We start from the raw sequence: 24614 nt of genomic DNA, 5'->3' as shown, positions 1-24614 counted from the left end.
TTCCTTTCTTTCATTTTTTCTTTCTTTCTTTCTTTCTTTCTTTCTTTCTTTCTTTCTTTCTTTCTTTCTTTCTTTCTTTCTTTTTCGAGGCTGGGTTTCTCTATATAGCCCTTTCTTTTCTTTTCTCTTTTCTTTTCTTTTCTCTTCTCTTCTCTTCTCTTCTCTTCTCTTCTCTTTTCTTTTCTTTCTTTTTTGAGGCTGGGTTTCTCTATATAGCCCTGGCTGTCCTGGAACTCACTCTGTAGACCAGGCTGGCCTCGAACTCAGAAATCTGCCTGCCTCTGCCTCCCAAGTACTGGGATTAATGGCGTGCACCACTACTTCCCAGCTTTTATTATTTTTATATTTTTAGAAAGGGCCTCTATCATGTAGCTCTGCCTGCCCTGGAATTCTCTGTGCAGACCAAGCTGATCTCAAACTCCCAGAGATCCACCTGCCTCTTTCGCTTGAGTGCTGAGATTAAAAGTGTATACCACCAGTCCTTGGAAAAAATTTTATTAGCACATATTAATCACACATAATGGGTTTCCTCATGACACTTTGATACACGTGGATAATTGTGTTTTGATCACATGATCACATTCATCCTGCCCTTCTCCCCTCCCACTGAACTTCCCTTTCCCAATTGGCCCCAAGAGAGTGACTGAATCCAAGTGACTACACTTTATAAGATGTGACCATCATTAGACCCTGTCAGAACGAGTTGCTGCCTCCAAGTGATGCTGGTATTAGGTAGGAGGACTGGGGAAGATTAGGCAGGGTTTTGCTATATATCTCTGTCTGGAGTGGAACTTGCTAAGATAGATCAGGTTGGCCTTGAATATACAGTTATCTTCTTGCTTCTACCTCTTTTTTTTTTTTAAAGATTTATTTATTTATTATTATATATAAGTACACTGTAGCTTGTCTTTAGACACCCCAGAAGAGGGCTTCAGATCTCATTATGGATGGTTGAGAGGCACCATGTGGTGGCTGGGATTTGAACTCAGGACCTTTGGAAGAGCAGTCAGTGCTTTTACCCTCTCAGCCATCTCCCCAGCCTCTTGCTTCTACCTCTTAAGTACTGAGATTGCAGGCATGTGGCACCATGCCCAGCTTTCTTGGAATTTTTTTTATAGGTGTGTGTGTATATGTGATATAGCCAGAGCTATTATTTGTGAAACTACATTTTTTTTACTGAATTCTTAAGTGTTTTGTACATATAATTGTGTTGAATATACATACATACATTTATATATATATTTGTGTGTGAGTGGGTGGATGAAGAGGCTGAGTTTGAACTTGTGATATAGGTGAGGATGACCTTGAATTCCTAATTTTCCGTTGTCACAGGTGCTAGTATTACAAGGCTCATGCTATCTCACCTGGTGTAAAACTTACCTTTTTCCCATACAGGGTTTCTCTGTGTAGTCCTAGCTGTCCTAGAGCTCGCTGTAGACTGCTCTGGCTTCAAACTCAATTAGCTTGCCTCTGCCTCCCAAGTGCTAGGATCAAAGGCGCACGTCACTGCTGTCAAGCTGAACCTGCACTTTAAAAAAAAAGATCGTTAGTATTACACTTCATTCATGTATTGCAAGTGCTTATGTATGTCTGGGCATGCATTTGTCTTGGCACCCTAGTGGAGGTCAGAGGACAGCTTGTGGGCATCTTGTGGGTTCTGGGATAGAACTCCGGTTGTCAGGCCTGGTGGCAAGAATTTTCATTCACTGAGCCTTCTTGCTTAGTGGTTTTGGCTAGACTAGCTGGTTGGCTGGCTGTTGAATCCCTGGGCTCTGTCTGTCTCTGCTGCTTGATGCTGGGATTTCAGGCTTCTGAGGCCATGACTTGGTTTTGTATGTAGGTGCTAGGGATTCAAACTCAGATCCTTAGGTTGCAGAGCAAACACTATTACCTACTGAGCTGTAAACCTAGCCCCAGTACTTGTACTTTAACTACTCTCCTCTTTGTCCTTAACTGTCTTCCATTGAGGTTGGGAAATTATCTGTGGAACTGTGACTCTTTATAGAAAGGAGCTAAGTAGCCTACCTATACCTCTTTGCCTATAACAAAGTGAAACATGTTTTCTTGACTGTTTATTTTCTTTTTAGTTGACTTCAGATAATTTTCTTGAAAGTGACAGTTAGGTTCTTACAAACGCATGTTTTTCTGTATTTTAACACTAAATAATCCTTCCTATTGTACATGATGTACTAATTTGATGCCGAAGTTCAGCCCTCAGGATATTGTTCAGTGGAGTAACTGTTCATCAGGAGTTTCAGATAACCAGCCTATAAATCAACAAATAGTTGATCTTTTAGAAATGGTTGTAGATGCTTATCCATATTTCAAGCTTGAGTTAGAAGGAAATAAATATTTGATTCTGTTTATAAGTTTTTATTTTAAAAGTCACCTGTATCTTATTTCAGATATGGATTTTAATGACTTAAAGAGAATCAGAATTTAATAAGATTCTGGAATTGGTTATTATAGTTACATTTTCTATTTCAACTAAACAGTGATTTTATTTCATACATACTATCTCCAACTCAATAGAATAAAAATTCCATGTACTGCAGTCTGTGTTCAGAAATACCTAACATGAAGGAATATGGGATAGGTGGTGGTAGAGGTCTCTGTGGACACGATGGCCTGCAGAATAATGATTCGTGAGAGGCAAGAAGTTCAGCTCAGCACAACTAAGTAGCCAGTGTTGGTTCAAACTTTGGGAATCTGACCCCAAGTAAGTTATTTTAGGCATATTTAAGCACAGCACAATTTGGAGAAAATTTTCCCGGATCCTCCCCCTCTGGAGGCCTTCTTAAGTATATCCCTTTTTCTCTCTTTTTTTTCTCTTTCTTTTTCTTTTTTTGGAGACAGTGTTTCTCAGTGTAGCCCTGGCTGTCCTGGAATTCCCTCTGTAGATCAGGACGGCCTCAAACTCAAGAGATCTGTCTGCCTCTGCCTCCCAAGCACTGCTATTAAAGGCATGCGCCATCACACCTGGATTAAGTTATACCTTCGTTGCTTGCAATAGACTTAATTATTTGGGTTAATTTAAACTTCATTTTTTAAAGAATAATCATGAAATTCAAATTTTTCTTCTATTATATAGTTTGTTCTCTCTCTCTCTCTCTCTCTCTCTCTCTCTTTCTCTCTCTCTCTGTGTGTGTGTGTGTATTTTCGTTTTGTTTTTTTTAGACAGGGTTTCTCTGTGTAGCCTTGGTTGTCCCTGGAACTTGCGCTGTAGACCAGGTTGGCCTTGAACTCACAGAGATCCACCTGCCTTTGCCTCCTGAGTGCTGGGACTAAAGATGTGCATCACCACTGCTCAGCTTGTTCTGGTTAAAAAAAAAGTGTGTGTGTGTGTATGTGTGTATGTAAATTTTATTTTTTATTTTATGTTCATTGCTTGTAAGTATGTCTGTGAAGATGTCAGAGGTCTTGGAGCTTGAGGTACAGACAGTTGTGAGCTGCCAAGTCGATGCTGGGAATTGAATTTTGGTCCTCTGGAAGAGTAGCTCTAACCACCGAGTCATCTCTCCAGCCCCAAAAATGTTTCATAAATATACCTATACATACACATATACGCACCTTCTTTGTGGTTTACAACTTTTCTCATTTTCTGAGGTCCCTAAAACAAAATTTACCTTTTTGCTCATAGGTATCACAGTTCACTTCTTATTCATTGAATTAATTATTCATTTTCATGCTGTTACATCAACTGTGAATCATTTAGTGAATATATTTGTTTTACAGACTCAGAGAGAAGTTCAAGATCCTCCTGGATAATCTGCCTGGAATTAAACCTAAAATAATTAAACACAGAAGTGTAGAAGTAGAAACAGCACTGTCTTCTGCCTTCAGTTGTAGCCTAGTCCTTAGGACTGCATTTGCTCCCTCTGATGGCATCGTACTAGCCTTACACATTTCTCTGGTGCTCCGGATTCAAGGTACACGAGCACACAAGCCACCCTCAGCTGCCGTTCTACCTTAGTTTGAGCTGGACTAGCTGCTTAGGATGTCCCCGGGACATCCCTGCCTCTTCCTCCCCAGCACTGGATTTCAAGCACATCTGGCTTTCTGTCTGGTGCTGAGGACCAAACTCTGGTCCTCATGCTTTTGCTGAGAGCACTTTATAGACTCAGCCATCTCCAGATCCTCACAACTGTATTTGTTATAATTTGTCTTTTTCCTTTTCCCCTAATTTTGAAATTGGCAACCTCTTTTGTTCTTAACTTAAATATAAAGTTTACAGAGAAGTTATAAGGAATAGTAAGATGAAATCTTATACTCTGTATTTTTTTTTTTTTTAAATAGGATCTCCTGTAGTCCAGTCTGGCCTGAAATTTTTCTATGTAGTTAAGGATGATTTTCTTGACCTTCCTGCCTCTGCCTCTCAAGTGCTGGAATTTTAAGCACATTATTTAGGCGGTGTTAGGGGTTGATCCAGGGTCTTATGCATGGTGGGCAGACTCTACCAACTGAGGTGTTTACCCAGCTTGGCATTCCTGTGCTCTTCAGTGAGAGGCATCTGTTGTTAGCATTTTTCTGTGCTTGTTTTATTTATGTATTCCATTTGTATGTGTTTGTGTATGCATAGTATGCATATATACATACTTTTTTCTTTCTGAGCCTTTTGAGAATGAGTGGCAGACATAATGTTCTTTTATACTGAAGTAGTTCAGTATTGCCTAAATTTTTTTATCTTTAAAAACAGATTATTAGAGCCATGTAGCTAGAAATACCATTTATATTCTCATTTATCTTCAGTAGATGATACTAGAGAACGATTATGCGAGTTAGAAGCAAGCATTTCATTTGGAGTGGAATGTTTTTGCCATCAGTGTTTGCCTGAACCATTTTGACTGCCTCGCTTGCCTTTGTTGTTTTTTGTCAGTTATTTTAGTTTCTGACATACCTAACTAGTGTGAGAACTTACTGCTTTCCCCACATAATGCTGCCATTCAGAGCCTGTGAGTCCTTCCTGCCACTGTCTGTCTTCCTTTTGCTCTCTGTGCTTGGGCATGTGTCATCGGGCAGGCGGTTTCAGTGAGTGCCTCATGCGGATACTGAAAACCTCACCCGCCTGCCAAGTCCCTGTGCCATGAGCCAAGTGGAGGCTTGGTACGTGTCATGCCTTTGCAGTAGTCGAGCTGAAGGAATGCTGCACGGCTTGTTGGAAGTTTCTTAGTGTTCACGAGGGATATGTAGAGAAGTAAGGGTCTTACAGTCTTTGTTGGAGATGTGGGTTCCTCCTGGCTCTACATTAATTAAAAGATGTTGATAGTTTTTATGATTATCACTGTGATGGGGGCTTTGGGAATATTATAATGAAATACATAATTAAGTGACAAATATTATAGCCACCCAGTTCCAGCTCTGCCACATACCAGTTAGGCATGTTGATGTCTTTAAGTCCCAGTTTATTCTTCTGGAAAGCTGAACTAATAGTATCTACCTGATAGGCTATTGTGACAAATAATGTCAGTATAGTGTCATCATATACTTGATACTGGGTAGTATTTTATTTTATGTAGTCATATGATACATGAGTGATACTATATAAAACAAAAGGAGAGTAATAAAAACATAGTAAATAGAATGACCATACAATGTATAACCAAATACTTTAATTGTGAGGTGTAGATTATGAAGATTATAAATAGCCCAGGAATGTAGAGAAGGGGAAGAACAGTCTGATGCAACCAGTTAATATTCCTGTGTCTCAGCTATTCCACTGGACACACTGAAGACAGAGTCAGATGCTCTCTAGACAAAGATTAAAACCTTAAAGAATTTTTGCGTTTTGTTTGTTTGATGAAACAGGGTTTAGATATGTAGTCTAGGCTGTTCTGGAGCTCAGGATCCCTCACCTGCAGTTAGGGAGGCCACTATGCCTCTCCTGCCGATTTTAGTTGTTGTTGTTGTTTGGCTTTTGTTTCTGCGGCATCTCACAATGTAGCTCTGGCTGGCCTTACTGTGTGGACCAGGTAGACCTTTATCTCACAGAGATCTGCTCGCCCTGCTCCTGATTGGTGGGATTAAAGATGCATGTAGTTAGTATTTTCTTTTTCTTTTTCTTTTTCTATCTTTCTTTCCTTCTTTCCTTCTTTCCTTCCCTTCCTTCCCTTTCCTTCCTTCCTTCCTTCCTTCCTTCCTTCCTTCCTTCCTTCCTTCCTTCCTTCCTTCCTTCCTTCCTTTTTTGGGTTTTTCGAGACAGGGTTTTCCTATATAGCCCTGGCTGTCCTGGAACACACTCTATAGATCAGGCTGGCCTCGAACTCAGAAATCCACCTGCCTCTCCTTCCCAAGTGCTGGGATTACAGGCATGTGCCACCACTGCCTGGCATGAGAATTTTCAATTTAAAATTTTTTTTGAGATAGTCTTGATATTTAGCCTAGGTTTCCTCAGACTTATAATATCTCTGCCTTTGCCTCTTGGATACTGGGATAGTGGCACCTGCCGTAACACCTGGCCCATTTTTGATTTTCTAAATGGTATATATAGTATATATTAAAGGGAGGCTTGAGATATTTGAAGTTTAGCACTTCAGCCAGGTGTGGTTATACATACCTATAATGTGAGCACTTTGACAAGAAGGAGGATTGCTGGAGGGGTGAGGTCATCCTGGTCTGTGTTGTGAGGTCCAGGCTAGGCAGGGCTATATATTAAGACCCCATCTCAGTAGAAATGTGGGTCATTGAGATGACTCAGAGGGTAAAGGTATTTGCTGCCCAACCTAATGACCTGGGTTTGATACTGGGAACTTACATGGTTAAGGGAGAGACTGACTCCTGAAAGTTGTGTTGGATATGGTTGACATACACCTTTAAGCCTAGTGCTCTGAGTTTGAGACCAGCCAGGTCTACATAGCGTTCCAGGCCAGCATGGTGAGACCCTGTCTCTCAGATGCTTCCTTCTAGGAATGCTGCTTGATTTGATAATACTTACTGTTGCCTCACAGACATTTTGGATAGATGAAGCCAAAGGTTGGTCAGTAGATGACCTCTCATTCTGGCACCTGTAGATAATTTTAAGATTTAAGTGATTTATAACTCAAATTATTTCTCTGATCCTCTGGCAAAATATTGATTAAACAAATCAGCCAAACAAGGCAACAGATTAAGGCAGAAAGGCCTGTCGTTTAGACTGGATATTGAAGACACATGGTCTAATGCCCACAGGGGATTCCCTGGGATGGGGACTGAGCTTCATTTTTCCCAGAGTGGAGTCCAGACTGCTGGTGTGCCCGCCTGGAGCCAGGGTTTCACAGCTATGCATGGAAGGCACCTTTCGAAAAGCGCTTTAGTAACAGCACCCAGAGGACAGACTTCCTTGCTTGGTGTTTGCTTAGTTGATTTTTGTTATTGTTTTTGTTCTTTCTTAGCTTCATTCTGGAAAGTTTGTGTTTGGTTTTTATTTTAGTCTAGTTCAGCTTTCTTCTTCAAAATTTAAGAGACGTTTTCCATGAAGTGAAGCTGCCCACATTTCTTTTTTTCTTTCATTTGGCATTTCCCTTTTTTTGTTTCTGATTCTCTCTCCCTCCCTCCCTCTCTCTCTCCCTCTCCCTCTCTCTCTCCCCCCCTCTTTTTCTCTCTCTCCCCCTCTTTCTCCAATGTTTGTCAAGGTTTCAAGTTTATACTGAGAGGTGAGGCAACGTTGATCTTGGCAGAACAGTGCAAAGCCAGTAGAGTCATTAAATGACGTAAGCTTTTGATTTTTTTTTTTTCTTTCTGTTAAAGCTCTCTGGCACAGCTGGCTATTCTGGTCTCAGAAGAAAGAAGAAGCAACTTTCTGAAGATCTGGTAGAGAGAATAGAAGAAATTTGGAATACAACTAAACAGCACAGCAAGGAACATCAACAGCAGTCCTACTGAGCACCCAGACAAGCTTCTCAGCTTCGCGGGGCCTTCAGTTGTTTAGAGCTTGAGTTTTGCTAGAGGATGGTGAGACGAGTCACTGAGAGGGTGAGGAGGAATGTGCTGGGTCCCTGCCTCTTCCTCCAGTCTCCAGTCCACAAGAATCATTGTAAAGAGGGCTGAAGAACACGCTCTGCTTGGTCCTGGATGCGGTTGTTTGAAGATTCCATCTGCTTCACCAGGGCTGTAGGGAGGCAGTTTCAGCCACCTAGCAGGAAGCAGCACTCAAGGACTTCTCTGCATTGGTCACGTGCCAAGTTACATTTTGAACAGTGGGGCAGGTGAAGGAAGGACAGCTTTGGCACCTGGATCTAAGGAGACACCTGAATTCCCTGAGTTTACAGATGTGATGTTTGGGAAGATATAAACTCAGCCTTTCAATCTGAGCAATTTTTTAGATTCTTTTTCTTTTTTTGAGGACTTCAAAAGACACAGGTTCCTTGTCAAAAAGATATAAAGCCCCCTTCCCTCCTCCTCCTTTTTGGGCTAATGTGAACAATAATGTCTTGGAAAAGAAATTACTTTTCTGGAAGCCGAGGTAGCGTTCAAGGGATGTTTGCACCTCGGAGCTCAGTGTCCATTGCCCCCAGCAAAGGCCTCAGCAATGAGCCAGGACAAAACAGCTGCTTCCTCAACAGCGCCCTGCAGGTAAGCCCACCTCCTTTGTGATGGTAGTGCTGTGTTTGCAGATTTTCAAATGGGATACTTGATGGCTCCCAAGATCATATTTTACATTTATCTGTGTGATTTTATGTTTATCGATAAAGCTTTTTATCTTTACGATTGTCAGTTACCTAATTTGTAGGTAACTGTTTGGAGATTAATAATGATAAAAATATTATTAATCTGTTTCAAAATTCTTAGACTGTCTCTCTCTCTCTTTCTTTTATGCCTATGGTCTGGTGTGTGCGCGCACTTGTGTCAGCTTGCTTTGGCTCTCTCTCTCTCTTTTTTATGCCTATGGTCTGGTGTGTGCGCGCACTTGTGTCAGCTTGCTTTGGCAAGCCTCCATCTCTGCCTACCCAACACTGAGACCATAGGCAGGGCTGTCACGCACACCCAACATTTACTGGGTACCAGGGATCAGAACTCTGGTCCTCTTGCTTATGCAGCAAGTGATTGGCTAACCGAGACATCTCTCCAGCTCCAAGGATAGTGTTGCTTTCAGGTAGTGGAAACTCTAGGTGTGCTGTGACCTAGTTTTCCAGAGCAGTTTTATTATTGTTTTCTTCAAAAAAGATAATTTTTTATTAAACTATGGATAGGCATGTGTGTCTGCATGTGAGTATAGGTGTTCTTGGAGACCAGGGGTCTCCTGAATTAAGGAAATCGTAAGCTGCCTTGTGAATTGAATCTGGGTCCTCCAGAAGAGTGGCACATCTTTCCAGACACAATCCCCTTCCCCCCTTTTAAAGATAGCATCTCATTGTGTATCCCTGTTGATCTAGCACTGTATGAGGACCAGGCTGGTCTTGACCTTACCAGAGATCTAACTGCCTCTGCCTCCCAAATTTTGGGACTAAAGGTCTGTGCGTGCCCCCATAACTGGATTTTTATTCTTTTTCCTTTTTTGGTTTGTTTTTGTACATGTAATATATATTATATAAAATATGTATGTATTATATATATTTTATTTTTAATTTATTTTCATTTGTGTTTTGCCTGCATGTATATCTATATGAGGATGTAAGAAGTCCTGGAACTGGAGTTACAGCCAAGTTTGAGCTGCCATGTGGTTGCTAGGAATTGAATCTGGGAGAGCAGTCAGTGCTCTTAACTATAGAGCTATATCAGTCCCCCCCCCCCTTTTTTTTGTTGTTGTTGTTTTTCTAGACAGGATTTTTCTGTGTAGTCCTGAAACTCTCTGTGTAGACCAGACTGTTGGCCTCAGACTCAGAGATCAGCCTGTCTTTGGCTCCTAAGTTCTGGGATTAAAGGCATGTGCCACCACTGCCTGGCTGTTTGTTTATTTGATGTATTGTGTCATTTTTTTCTAGCAAGGAAAACTTTCTTAGGCGTTAGGGTTATTTTATTTAAGAAAATTTTTTTGTTAATTCATTTTTATGTATATGGATGCTTTGCTGCCTACCTATATGTGTGTGCATCGCATAAGTTACAAAGTCTGTGGCAACCAGAAGAGGGGTTTTGGTCCCTGGGACTGGCATTATAAACAGTTGTGAGCTGTCTTCTGGGTGTGGGAATAGAACTTGGGTAGATCCTCTGTAGCCAGTTCTTAATAGCTGAGTCATCTCTACAGCCCCGATATCATTTAATTTTTTAAAAACTATTTTTATTACATTTATTTATTTGTTTATTTCCTTATGTGTGTGTTGTATGGTGTAAGTGCACTTACGTGTGTCATCCTCTATTGCTCTGTACCTTATATGCTTAGGACAAGGTTGCTTAGTGAACTGGAAACTTTCTATTTCAGTTAGGCTGGTTAGCCAGGGAGCTCAACTCTAGGCTCATGCCATGTGACTCATTCCCCGCTTTCATGTGGGTGCTAGGGATTTGAACTCAGGTCCTCTCGATTTCATACAAAGTGCTCTTACCCACTCACTGAGCCATCTCCTTAGCCCTATAATATGAGAGAGAGAGAGAGAGAGAGAGAGAGAGAGAGAGAGAGAGAGAGAGAGAGAGAGAGAGAAGAGAGAGAGAGAGAGAAGAGAGAGAGAGACAGACATCATCTGTAGGTGTTAGGAACCAAACTTTGCAAAAACAGTATATGCTCTTAACCACTGAGCCTTCTCCAGCCCTGACGCTTCACCATTTTGAGATTTGTTTTAATATTATAAGAATGATCTTTTGTTCCGAGAATAGAATTTTTTTTCTGCAGTCAGTCTCTGTTTGCTTGAATTCTTGACTTTAAAGTTAAAGACTGTTTGTAGGATAATGAGTTTCCCCCTTTTTTGGAAGGTTCTGTGGCACTTGGACATCTTCCGCCGTAGCTTTCGGCAGCTTACAACTCACAAGTGCATGGGTGACTCCTGCATCTTCTGTGCTCTCAAGGTAAGCTCCATAAAGCTCTCTTCTCAGGAGCGTAGATTGTCAGATTGCTACTGTTGAGATTTGCTTGGTTAGGGCAATTCTTTTTTTTTTTTTTTTTTTTAAGATTAATTTACTTGTTTTATGCATATGAGTACACTGTAGCTTTCTTCAAACACACCAGACGAGGAAATCAGATCCCATGAGCCACCATGTGGTTGCTGGGATTTGAACTCAGGACCTCTGGAAGAGCAGTCAGTGCTATTAACTGCTGAATCATCTCTCCAGCCCGATGAGGGTAATTCTTAAGAACTTGTTACTGAATTATTGTTTTGCAGTTTTTAGCGAAAATGATTTGATTATTTTGTTTTGAAATGTTATTATGCAGCTATGTTATTATTCCATTTTGAGACAACTTGCCAGAAGACTTCTTTGTGATGTGATAAGATACTGTTCAAGTGTGCTTCTGCTTTGCCTGTTTACTTCCAAAGCTAATTCTGAACTTTTCCTTTTGAAAGAACAATTTTTAATGGAATTAGCTATTACTGTTAAAACTAAACTTAAGAAATTTATTGTTTCATAATGTTTCCCATTAGATTTTCAAAAATTAAATTTTATTTGTTTTGTGTGAGTATATGCCATGACACTTGTGTGGAGGTCAGAGGACAGCTTTCAAGAGACAGTGTAAAAGCTGGAGATTGAACTGAGGTCTTTAGACTTTGAGGCAAATGGCTTTACCTGCTGAACCATCTCACAGACCCCATCTGATCTCCCTCCTTCCTTCCTAGCTTCCTTCCTTCCTGATTTCTTTCTTTCTTTCTTTCTTTCTTTCTTTCTTTCTTTCTTTCTTTCTTTCTTTCTTTCTTTCTTTCTTTCTTTCTTTCCTTTCTTTCCTTTCTTTCCTTTCTTTCCTTTCTTTCCTTTCTTTCCTTTCTTTCCTTTCTTTCCTTTCTTTCCTTTCTTTCCTTTCTTGCTTTCAGTGTGTGTGTGTGTGTGTGTGTGTGTGTGTGTGTGTGTGTGTGTGTTTGAAACAGGGTTTCTCTGTGTAGCTCTGGCTGTCCTGGAACTTGCTTTGTAGACCAGACTGGCTACAAACACAGTGTTCCACCATCTCTGCCTCCCCAGGAGAGCAGGGATTAAAGGTACACACCACTATGCCTGGTTTCCCATTCACTTTTTTCCCACCAGTTCTCTATCTCATATTTTCATGCTATGAGTAAAATAAGTCCGGTCGTTTGTATAGAGACAAAGAAAGAGAGAGAGAGATTTCACGAAGAAAAGGAAACAGGGTTCTTGGCTGGTGCTATGTCCTTGGCCAGTGTGTTAGTTCTCCTGTGGTTTTTTTTTTTTGTTGTTGTTGTTGTTGTTCAGATGTACAATGGATTAATTCTGTTTGAGTAAATCTGTAGCATCCATCTGAATTCAGAGCAAGATTCTGGGGTCATTATTTTGTTCCTGAAGGTTGAATTTTTTTCATTTGGTTGGTTTTTTTGAGACCAGGTTTCTCCCTGTAACAGCCCTGGTTTCCCTGGAACTTACTTTGTAGACTGGGCTGGCCTTGAATTCAGCTCCTGAGTGTTGGGATTAAAGGCATGCACCACCATACCCAGCTTGAGGTCTGAAATCTTAGTTTTTTCATGACTGCCTAGGTGTGATCATTAAATATTTAATTTAGTTTCCTTTTAGCTTAAAGTAGAAATTGTGAGCTAAATACTCTTTAATTTTCTAATTTGCATTGATTATATGCAATAGTTGGCTAATTTTTTTTTCCTTTTAGAGATAGTTACTTGTGTTGTCAAAATTAACCTAAACTGGCCTTGAATTCACTACTTAACTGAGGATGCTTCTCTTGACAATACCTCCTTTGTATACTGGGATTACAGGCATGTACTACTAAACCTAGTTTTGTCTGGGGTCAAACCTAGGGCTCTGTGCATGCTAGCAAGCACTTTACCAACAGAAAACTATGTTGCCAGCCTTTACTTGCTATTGTTTTGGAAGCATTTTGTCGTTTTTTGTTTTGTTATTTCATGCTTACCTGGCTGATCTTGAATTTGCTATATCCTAGACTGGCTTTGAGTTTTGTCGTGATTCTTTGACTTAGTTTCCACATTCTGGTCTAGCTACTGATAGAGTCTTGGGAAGAGTTAGATGAGTCCTTTGAACTTTCTGTTATTTGAGCCACAGACATCTTTTTTTCTACACTTTATTTAGAACCACTATAACTTGTAACAAAACAGTATAAATAATGGGGGCATATATAATCAAAATATATGCATATGTGAAATTATAAAAATTATTTATTTTTATTTTATGTGCATTAGTGTTTTGTCTGCATGTTTGTGTGAGGTTATCAGACAGCCATGAGCTGCCATGTGGGTGCTGGGAATTAAACCCTGGTTCCCTGGAAGAGCAGCCAGTGCCTTAACGGCAGAGCCATCTCTCCAGCCCCTTCTATAAGTTTTAATATTCTAAGTCTTTAATAAGTTGATTGTAACATTTTCTATGAGGCCTATTCAATAAAAAATCCATCCAAAAGAACATTTTACATAATTTTACAAATGACATTTTTAGAATATAGTGTCTGTTTGGTCAGTAAGTTAAAAAACCATGCTAGGCAGATATTGTTAAGGAAATACTAATCTTGCAGAGATTCTAGGTAGAACAATCTCCTGAAACTAGACATTCTTATCTGTACTAAGAATGGGTAATTGAACTTTTGAGTCTCATATGCACTGACTGGCTGGGACTTTACTGTACTATTTATTTATTTGAAATGGGGTCTCACACTGTAAAACCCCCCTCTCAGCTCCTTAGTGCTGGATTGCAGGTGTGAACTATTATGTCTCGATGTGTTTTATTTATTGACTTAGGAGGGACTCTGGAGAACCAACTACCATACTTTTGTTGTATTTCCAGAGTTACATTATTGGAATATAAACTAGCATCTTATAAGCCAGAGAGCAGAAAATTAGCATTCAGTCCCTTCCTCTCCCCCCCTCCCCACTCCCCACAGGATCTCTCTGTGTAGCCCTGGCTGTCCTGGAACTCACTGCTTGCCTCTGCCTCCCAAGTGCTGGGATCAAAGGTGTGCGCCACCACCCACCCCCACCCCCACCCCCACTTCCACTCCCACTCCCACCTCCGGCAGCATTCAATTTTCATGCTGCCTACCCAAAGATATCCAAGTGAAGAAGGAAACTGGTTTTTCAATCTTTTTGTCTTGAAGAAATACCTTGAGATTCAGAAAAGACACTTATGAGGTCAGAGGCGATATTTTGGGACTGTGATTCTGAAGATATGTTACAACTTTAGTATTTTCCTCATGTTGTCACTACTTAATCTGACCAGATTTATTTTCTTTAAGTTAGTAGAAAATATAGTGACTTAGACACACAGGCTCTGCAGGAAACTAACTTTATGTCATTTTGATTGTATTGTTTTGCCCAGCCTGTCACCTGAATGCACACGCACATGCACACACACATGCACACACACACACACACACACACACACACATACACACACACACACACACACACACGGTAAGTATAGATGTTAAAATAGCCAAGTATTGTGTGTGGCATATTTATAGTTTTGGAGAAAGCCTAAGTGTATTCCAAATGGCCACAGGCTACCTGTGTCAAGTTTAGTAAATACTTTGTTCTCCTGTTTTGATGCCTGAGTATCCTCCAGTCTTGCTGTCACCTTCCCTCCCTCCTTTTCTTCCTTCCTCCAGTGTCTCACTATGTAGCTCTGACGGGGCTAGAACTCACTTTGTAGACCAGGTTTGCATGCTTCCCTTTCTCCTGTGTGCTGGGATTAAGGTGCTTGCCCCCTCACACTCACTCACATTCCTTTCTTAATCTGGGATTGGTCTGCCCTTTCTTCGGTCTCTGTAAAAGTAAAGGGCTGGAATTTTTGTCAGAAAAATAGTCATCCAGTATTGAGAGGTTTAAGCTCTGTGTTATTTTGTGGTTCCATGTTACAGAACCGCTCGTCTTCTTTAATGTTTTATCCTATTAACTTTAGCATACAAAATCCTTCTCATTTTTTTTTCAAGATTGGAAAGTCCAAAATTTCTTTTGAAGTGTGCTTTAACACCCTGCAAAGTCCATGAAGTCAGATTGGATTATGTTGGAACATAATTGTTCACTGTCACACACAGACACAAAATATCCTCGCTAACATCTTCCTAGATGAGTTAAAGACCAGCCAGCCAGCCATAGGCCATGTTTAGATGAATGATCTGCCCTCTTAAGCATTGCTGGGATGTGCATCCTGTCTTTTCTCTGGGTACAGAAATTTACCTTTCACTACCTCAAGTGCTCTTGCCATGGTCTTACATGGAATGCTTTAGTAGATATCTTTATTATTTTTGTTTTCTCCTTCTATTTTCTTAGCATCTGTTAAGAGTTCTTGGGTCTTTTGAGTTCACTATGTCTATTGTATCCAGTGATTCCAATTGCTTCATTGTGATTTCTATATAATATTTATAGTCTTTTTTCTTGGTACAATGAAATATACTATTTTCTCCTGTGTTAATTGGTATTACATGTATATATTAATTTCAAACTTTAGTTCTGGTGTGTAAATACCTGGTAATAATTTTTGTTTGTGTCAGCAAGAGACTCAGTGGGAAAAAGTGCTTGCCCTCAAGCTTACGACCTGACTTTAACCCATGACGCACTGTGTGGGAAGAGAAGTGAGCTTCCACAAGTTGTCCTCTAACCTCTATACATTTGCTGTGGTACATGTGTACCTACACATTTGCATGCACACATATACAAACAAATTAATTTGTTTTTAAAAAAATTGGTGTCACTATATTATTTTGCTTACTCTGAACCTTGATCAAGTTTGATTTAACAAATAGAAGATTGTGTCATACCAATTATTATTTCTTTTCAAAACCCATTTTCACCTAATATGAGTAAGATTTTTCCTGACCTAAGTTGTCATCACCTGTAGCCCAGAGTTCTTTTTATTGTTCATGTTGGATTGCTCTTGTACCCCAACTCTTGTATCCCCACAGGGCATAGCCTTACACAGGTTGTTGGCATATTCATTTGTCTCTGTTCTGGACAGGAAATCCGTCCTCTGTACTTAATATGCTACAAAGATTTTGTTCTTCCTCCAAGGATTGTACTAGAGGGCCTACGTGCCAGCATGTAGGACAGAGTACTTTTGTTATAGGCAAAGAAGAATGTGGCTTTTGATTGATTAAATTTAATTTTCTTCAATTAGTGACCTTAAAAAAAAGATTCCTGCAGTATATCATGAGAGTTGGCGGGTAGTGCTTGATGGGGGTGGTGCTGGGGGGCAGGCTTTGTATTTCAAGATGTCTTGAATCCTCTGGATTTAGAGAACGGTTAGGCTGTTTAGCTGGGACAAATTTGAGAATTTAGGGGGAAAACAGTCCTTTACTATCTTTTCCCATCTGGAAATACCTTCTGGCCCATCTTTGTCTGTATTCATTGTTTTGAAGTTTTGCCCCTCTCTCTACCTCTGTCTTTGAATGTATGGAAATGTCTTTCTTTCAATACATAGAAGCAGGAATAAGTGTGATAAATAACTTTATTGATCGCTATCCTTATGATTCTAAGACCAAAAGATCAGGTTATCAACTAAGTATAAATAAAGACTTAAATTTACCAGTAGATATTATATTGATAACAATTTAAAGGAAATAATATAGAATATGTGAATGCTTTTGTAATTAAGAACTATAGAAGGCAGCTCTTTTTAGTCATAAGGGGAGAGAATTGCAAGGGAGACAATAGGCAGTTGTTCTCTGTGGTCTCTAAAGTTGGATCAAATATTTTTATTCTTGGGCCTGGTGGTACATGCATATAACTCCAGCATTCAGAGGCTTAGGAAGGAACATAGCTGTGAGTTTGAGACCAGCTTGGTTGTGTAGTAAGTTGGAAGCTATCTTGGGTTACATAGTAAAAAAACAATCTGCCCCTCGCCCCCCGGCTTCTATTAAACTGGATGGTTATCTGATGATATTAAGGCATTATTATTACCTGTTTGGAGGATGGTATAGGCAGTGTTTAAACAAAAAGAGTTCTTATTTTTTTAGAGTTCTATTCTAGAATATGCATAGGCATATTCCAAAATGTTTACATGTGCCTCAGATGATTGGGAGTAGGATAAATAATAGTACAGGCAGTCAACACAACGGGAATCGCATTAACCACCAACTAGGAACCATGAGGTGGATTATGGACACACAGAAGCTGGCCATCCTATTGTGTTTGCTCTTGATGGAGTTAGATTTTTCTGTAACAAAATGTGAAATATCTTTTGTTGGCATGTCTGGTGGTACATGGTCATTATGCACATGGCTGTGCCCTGTCCTGAAGAACTTTCAGCATTCTTATACCACACAAAACCAATGAAAGATTTTGGTTTTTTCCCCCAGCCATCAACAGATCTCAAGGACTAGCTCCCTTACCTCTAGAGGCTTATATTTACAAACTAGATTGTCTACATTTAGGTATAGGAAAAGAATGATTATGAGAGCCAAAATACTAAACACATGGGGAAGCCCGGAACAGACTGGGAGTCCTGAGAGCTGAGCAGATAACAGGTAGGTCATAACGTATATGATACCTTTGCAGAAGGTGTTGCTGACCTGGGAGAGGTGGGAGTTGCACTGTTCTCTGGAAGACATTCTAATATCTTGGGCACTTAGAGTACTGGAATCAGTGAGAACATTTTCTTCCTGAACGTCGCTGTCTCTAATACTTATGAATTATTTTAGATGTAAAGCTAGGATATTCAGAGAGAAAAATAAAAAGCTGTTCTCTGCTTAAAAGCAAGAATGTGTGTTTTAGGGGGAACAAAAGAAAAGTCTTAAGGAACAGCTGCATTTGCAGATGCCAAAACACAAAGATGTTCTGTCTTTGTGGCACTTCTGTCCTATTTACATGGCTTTTGCTAATCCAGATAATGATGTGCTCACATGGACAGAATTGTCTGCTACTTGATCCAAGAGAGATGGGTGGGGAAGCACCTGCTTTTAGTCATTAAAGTCTTGTTGCTTTTGTATTGCATCCAGGAAAATAGTTAGTAGATAAAGGTAATTTACTATTTCATGAATGATAAGGACCTTCAGTTTCCTCATGTGAGGAAGTGTAAACAGAAATCTGAAAGGTGTTTGGGTTTTGGGCTTATGAAAATGGAATTTTTAGGAACCCAGAAGGAAAGATGGTTCCTAGGTTTGAGTTCTTTCTGTCCTTTCTCTCTCCCTACTGTAGACTTCAGCAATTGGAATAATACCAGGTTTTGTTCCTTATTGGTACTGCCACCTGTTCTTACTGCTGAACTAAATGTTCTTGGCGTTCTTTGGTGTGAACAGGATCTCCCTCTGGGAAAGGTGGGAGGAGGGTGAAAAGGAGAACAGGAGGAGGCCCGTTCCAGCCCCTGTGCTCATGTGAGAGGGACACACAGGGTTAGTGTGCTGCCCTAACAGAGGGGCTTTGTGCTTCAGCTTCTTGCAGTTACAGCTCCACAGATGCAAGCTAGGAAGGCTTAGGCTGCTCATCTCTAATACAGTTCCTTCTAGCAATAGCAGAGCAAGACTGATGTTAATTTAAGTAAGAAAATAAAGAGGATTCAGTCAAAGTGGATGGGGGAAGGCTGCCTATAATTAATTAAGGGATGAGAAAAGAATACAGCATGGAGACATTGATGCTACTAGATACAAGAGCCAGATCTGTTGTTGCCCATCCACTGGGAGCAGACAGAGCTTAGAGCCTTTTCTTTCTGTGCCCAAACCCTAATTACTTGAAGTCATGGCAAACCTGCTTTTCTTTTTTCTTTTTTTCCTTTTCTTTTTAAATTTATTTATATATTTTTGAGACAGGGTCTTCACTTTGTGGCCAAGGCTGGCCTCAAATTGATGGCACTCCTCCTATACCAGCTTCTAGAGTACTAGGATTATGCATACCAGTCACGAAATCACGGCCCAGATGACTTACTGCAGTTTCTTAAGGTCACTGTATAGTTTCTGCTGTGCATTGGACAGAATGTAATTTCAGTAGGAATGCTTTATGAGTAGTAGGGCTTAATTTCCAAGGAAACTCAACCAAGACTAAAGGAGTTGAAATTTTCAAATGTCTAATTTGTACAGGGTTGTCCTAGAAATGCTTTCCTAGCTATCTTAGAAGTAGTGTTAGAAGCTGGTAAATTGCTTGCCGCCTAAGCAGCAGGGCCTGAGATTGGACCCCCAGCACCCTCATCACAGCCAGCCATGGTAGTACACGCCTGTAATCCCAGTGCAGTGGAAGCTGGCACGGAGGACCCCTGGGCGTTTGCTGGCCAGACAGTCTAGCTGAATCTGTGAGATCAGGTTCAGTGAGAGGCCCTGTCTCAGTAAAAACTAAGATGGAGAGCCATTGAAGGTGCTGTCAGACCTCTGGCCTCCACATGCACATATGTGCCTGCACTCAGGCAAGCAACAGACCACTTTAGACCACAGACAAAGGCTCGAAGCTCATTGGCCCTTTAGTCTGGAGGTGGAGTTTTTGTCAGCACTGTGCTGATCTGTAACAGACAAGAGGAGTCAGCTGGTGATTACAAGTCTTGCCAAACTCGGGTGGTATTTTTTTTTCTCTCTCTTCAGAAATCACCAGCTGTCAGGTCCAAGCCACCATGTGATTTGTAGTAGTTGTCATTACTTTCCCATTTTTCTTTTCCCTTGTTTTTCTTCATTCCTACAAGTTTTCAGTGTCTAGGATAGCTATCCCATTGTTAACCTGCAGACCTGTCTTCTCTTGGTCTGGTTTAAATGCTCTCTTGTAGGCACGCTTACTCCTCAGCAACAGACTATAGAGCGGCTTGCCGTGCCTTCCAACTTTGTAACAGAGATGTAAGTAGGTCCGAAATTGCTCCAAAATAACTTGAGAAATTATAGTAAATTTTCCTCAGAATTTATTAATTAATACTGAGTATGTATTGTTGGCCCTGCCTCCTCACCAACATATGGAATCATTTGTAGGTACATAATAAGTTACATGGTAATTTGTACTTGACTGGCTTTAGAATATTTAACATGGATGAACAGAAAAGATGCCAGTGAGCCTGTGAAATAAGGAAAACAATTTACCTTCAGAATGAGCAGAGCTAAACTTAGCTCCACTTTGCTTTAACAATTTATATTACCTCAAGGTTTCCAGCTTTTCTGTGTGAGTTCAGTATTTTCTTATAATTTATTTTTAATTTATGTTTATCGGTGTTTTGCCTGTGTGTGTGTGTGTGTTGTTAGAAGCTCTTGAACTGGAGTTACAGACAGGTGTGAGCTGCCATGTGAAAGCTGGGAATTGAACCCAAGTGCTCTGGAAAAGCAGCCAGCGCTCTTACCTGCTGAGCCATCTCTCCAGTCTAATTTTCTGTATTTTTTTTAAAGAAGAGAGGAGAAAGTCCCTTTAATAATCTTCTTTCATGAGATCTACCCATATCACATGATTGATTGACTCAGTTACTTAAACATGCATTTCTGCTGCCTTTATATAGTAGTGTTATTTTAGACTGTGAGAGCATATCAGGCAATAAAAGAACAAAACTTATTTTTTTTCCTCTTTTTTATATTCTAGGAAATAGAGGTAGACAAAAACTAAAATAAGCAATATGTTAATATTAAGTGCTATAGGAAAAATAGGCAATGCTGGAGATTTAGGAAAAGAAAAGAGAGCTTGTGAATTTTCTTCCTTCCTTCCTTCCTTCTTTCCTTCTTTCTTCCCTTCTTTCTTTCTTTCCTTTCTTTCCTTTCTTTTCTGTTTTTCAAGTTAGGATTCCTTTGTGTAGCCTCTGGCTGCCCTGGAACCCACTCACTCATTTTTTCTCTTCTTCCTCCTCCTCCTCTTCCTTTTTTTTTTTTTTAAAGATTCATTTATTTTTGTTTTATGTGCATTGGTAGTTTGCCTGCTTGTATGTTTGTGAAGGCCCCAGACTCCCTGAAATTGGAGCTACATAGAGTTACGTGCTGCCATGTGGGTGCTGGGAATTGAACCCAAGTCCTCTGGAAGAGCAGCCAGTGCACTTAAACTGCTGAGCCATCTCTCCAGCCCCGTGGAACTCACTCTTTAGACTAGGCTGACCCTAAACTCAAGGCTCTGCCTGCCTCTACTTCTAGGGTGCTGGGATTAAAGGTGAGCATGCCCTGCATGCAGCTTGCAATTTAAGTAGGTTGATCTAGAGTTACTGTACTGAGAAGTGATACTTACATAAAATTTTGCAGGATATAAGTGATCAAGTTGCACAGTGAGAGAAAAAGTGATTGAAGTAAGGAATGCAGGTGCAAAGTCCGTGGTCTTGAACATGCATAGTAGTTGTAGGACATAGTGAGAAGCCCATATGGCTGGTGTGGTGAGTCATAACTAGACCAGTTGGCCAAATAACATATAGCATTTTCTTTTTTTTTTCTTTCTTTCTTTTTTTTTTTTTGGTTTTTTGGATTTGGTTTTTTCGAGACAGGGATTCTCTGTATAGCCCTGGCTGTCCTGGAACTCACTCTGTAGACCAGGCTGGCCTCGAACTCAGAAATCTGCCTGCCTCTGCCTCCCAGAGTGCTGGGATTACAGGCGTGTGCCACCACCGCCCAGCTACATACAGCATTTTCATTTTGGCTTTTACTGCATATTTGATGGGGAATCTTTGGAGGGTTTTTCAACAGAAGAATGACATTTGATTCTATTACTTTTTTATTTTTGAGGCATTCTTAAGTAGCCTAATCTGACCTTAAACTTGTGATATAACTAAGGATTACTTGAGTTTTTGATCCTCCTGCCTATATATCTGGGGTGGTGGCATTATAGGTATGTGCTGCCTACTGTGCCTGATCTGTGCAATGCTGAGGGTCTAACTGAGACCTTTGTGCATGTTAGGCAAGCTCTCTACCAACTAATTTTATTTCATCTTAAAAAAAAAATCATTTGACTACTACTTTGAACATACCATATATTTCCTTGGAGATATGGTTCAGTCAAGAAATGATTGTAGTCGGGTTGAAAAGATGGTTCAGTGGTTCTTCTAGAGGACCCAAGTTCAGTTAGTTCCCTGAACCTATTTCAGGTGCCTTACAACTTCCTGTAACTCCAGCTTCAAGCATCTAAAACCTTTGGCCTCCACTCATATCGTATACCCATGCTCAAACATAATAAAAAGCAATAAAAATGAAATCTTAAAAAAAAGTTAAGAAAAGAAATAGTTAACAATCACCCCATGAGGAGGCTGTAGACAGCTGATGAGGAGTGAGCGTTGAAGTCTGAGCATGTTTTGAGTATACAAGTGTGACTGACAGGCTGTGAGTTCTGAGACCAGGAGGGAGTCAGTCATGATTTTCAGGTTTTTGGCCTGTGAATTACAAGGCAGTAACTGGAAGTAAACATAATGGAGTGCTTATTTCTGAGGGTGGGGGCAGGGGTGGGGGATGGCACACAGGGTTTTCTATTGTTGTTTCTTCTCTTCTTCTTCTTCTTCCTTTTCCTCCTTTGTTTTTTCTTCTTCCCGTTCCTTCTTGTGTTACTGAAGGAGTATGTGCGGTGAGTAAAGTCTAAAGGCGTGCACCCCCACACCCAGATGGCTTCACATTTTTGGCCTTTCTGTCTCAGCCTCTTAGGTGCTGGGATTATGGACACAGTACCTGACTTGGTATATTCTCCATGGGTTTTGGAATCTTACATTATCTGAAAAATACAAGAGAGGGCTAAGTTTCATAGGAGGATGCGTCCCAAAGAACAATTGCCAATTCATTTTCTTGTAGCTTAATTCTAGAAGCATCTACTTCTTTTCTGTCTCATAGGAAGTATTATAACTTCATTTTATTACATCACATCATGACAGTGGCTCTTTTAGTGTGATCTTGACAGCATGACACTCAGATGCAAGATCTACAGCAGAGATACTCTCCACATCCTGATTTTTAGTCTTTTTTTTTTTTTTAGATGTATTTATTTATTATATGTAAGTACACTGTTGCTGTCTTCAGACACTCCAGAAGAGGGTGTCACATCTCACTACGGATGGTTGTGAGCCACCATGTGATTGCTGGGATTTGAACTCAGGACCTTCGGAAGAGCAGTCGGTGCTCTTAACCACTGAGCCATCTCCCCAGCTCCTAGTCTTTATTTTTTTAAATTACTGAGTATATCTTGTTTCCATGAATTTCAGCATAAGCATGACAGACTAGGACATACAGAAGCTTAATAACAGCATTGTGCTTTTTTTTAACCTCTTTTTTTGTTTAACCTCTTCCCTACAGGGCATCTTTAACCAGTTTCAGTGTAGTAGTGAAAAAGTGCTTCCTTCTGACACTCTCCGCAGTGCTCTGGCAAAGACGTTCCAAGATGAACAGCGCTTCCAGCTGGGGATTATGGGTGATGCTGCAGAATGCTTCGTAAGTGTTCCCTCCTGTCGTCTTTGATATGGAGTAAAATTGTTCATCTCTGTCCAGGATTGACTACTTTATGATGTGTACTATGTCCTGGTCTCTGCATAAGATCTGGGACTTTCTCAACTGTCTCAGAGGTCCAGAGTCTACGACTAAGGCACTACAGTGAATTGTCTAGTGCCTTTATGACTTTTTTCCCTTTAGGTTTAGGGTAGTTTAATGCTTTTCATTGAAAAAAAAAAAAAAAAACCGTGGCTTTTTACTTTTAGAGAAGCCAACGCATGTTGAAGTACAGATTGTAGTCCCACAGCCTCTGATTCAATAATCTGGTGTAGGACCATGCTGTATTGATGGTGCTGCTCTAGAGAACCCATATTTTGAACTTTTCTGTTTCTAAGGATATTGAATAGAAACTGTCATGTTCTGTATTAACAGCTACATTGTTCTAGTGATTTTGATCCTTGTCCGCCCACTTTCCAAGTGCTGAATGTGTGTGTCAATGCACAGAGTGCTGTAGATAGTCTTTTGAAGTTGGATAAATAGAACAGAGTACAGAGGAGTTAGGGTCATTGGCTAGTTTTCATAGTGAGTTTATTTTTCTGTATAATTTCTTTTTGAGCTTGGGTCTTAACAGTAGAGCCCTTTTAGGAGGAGTCCTATCTCAAAAATCAAAAAGGGGGTCGTAGAGGATTAATATTATGAAAATATATCAAAAGCTTATTTACTGGGATTGAGGATATAGCTTTTGCTTAATGTGCTTGTATCCTTGAGTGTAATCCCTAATGTATAACTTGGTCATAGTGATATGCACTTGGAATTCCAGCACTCATGAAACAGAAACAGGAGTATCAGAAGTTCAGGGTCATCCCAGGCTACATAATGAATATAGAGTTAGCCTAGGATACAGGAGACCCTGTTTTTAAAAAAAAAAAGATGTTATGTACTATGTGGTACCGTTTTTATAGTGTTCTTTAGTATTGTTGAAGTGACAAAATGGTAAATATGGAGGAGCAGGTTAGTGGTTGCTGGGAGTTAGGAGTACAGAAGGTAGGTGAGCCTATAAAGAGGTAGAGTGGAAGATCTCTGTGGTAATGAAACTCTTCTGTATCTTTTTACAAAAGGATTTATTTTAAATTTATGTATATGGAGTGTTTTGCCTGCATGCTGTCTCTGCAACACATGTATGTTTGATGCCCACAGAAATCAGAAGAGAATATCAGAGTCCCTGGAACTGGAGTTATAGGCAGTTGTGAGCTTCTATCTGGGTGCTGGGAATCAAACCCAGGCAGGTCCTCTGGAAGAGCATCATGTACTCTTTTTTCGTTGTTTTTTT

General features: G+C 40.2%; 1 protein-coding gene across 3 annotated transcripts in view; it reads left to right on the top strand.

Moving 5' to 3' along the window:
* Usp54 (ubiquitin specific peptidase 54) overlaps window positions 1–24614 on the top strand; it is an 88991-nt gene that overhangs the window by 21567 nt on the left and 42810 nt on the right. For all 3 annotated transcript variants that reach the window (XM_052189824.1, XM_052189825.1, XM_052189826.1), the window contains exons 2-4: window positions 7723–8547; window positions 10816–10908; window positions 23153–23287. In XM_052189824.1, coding sequence (XP_052045784.1) covers window positions 8401–8547; window positions 10816–10908; window positions 23153–23287 — 375 coding nt within the window. In that variant the 5' untranslated portion in view covers window positions 7723–8400. The remainder of the gene's footprint in view (window positions 1–7722; window positions 8548–10815; window positions 10909–23152; window positions 23288–24614) is intronic.

Source organism: Apodemus sylvaticus, chromosome 8, assembly GCF_947179515.1.
Source record: "Apodemus sylvaticus chromosome 8, mApoSyl1.1, whole genome shotgun sequence".
Taxonomy (NCBI): Eukaryota; Metazoa; Chordata; class Mammalia; order Rodentia; family Muridae; genus Apodemus; species Apodemus sylvaticus.
The sequence above is the reverse complement of the archived record's forward strand: the minus strand, read 5'-3'. Positions and strand labels throughout refer to the sequence as shown.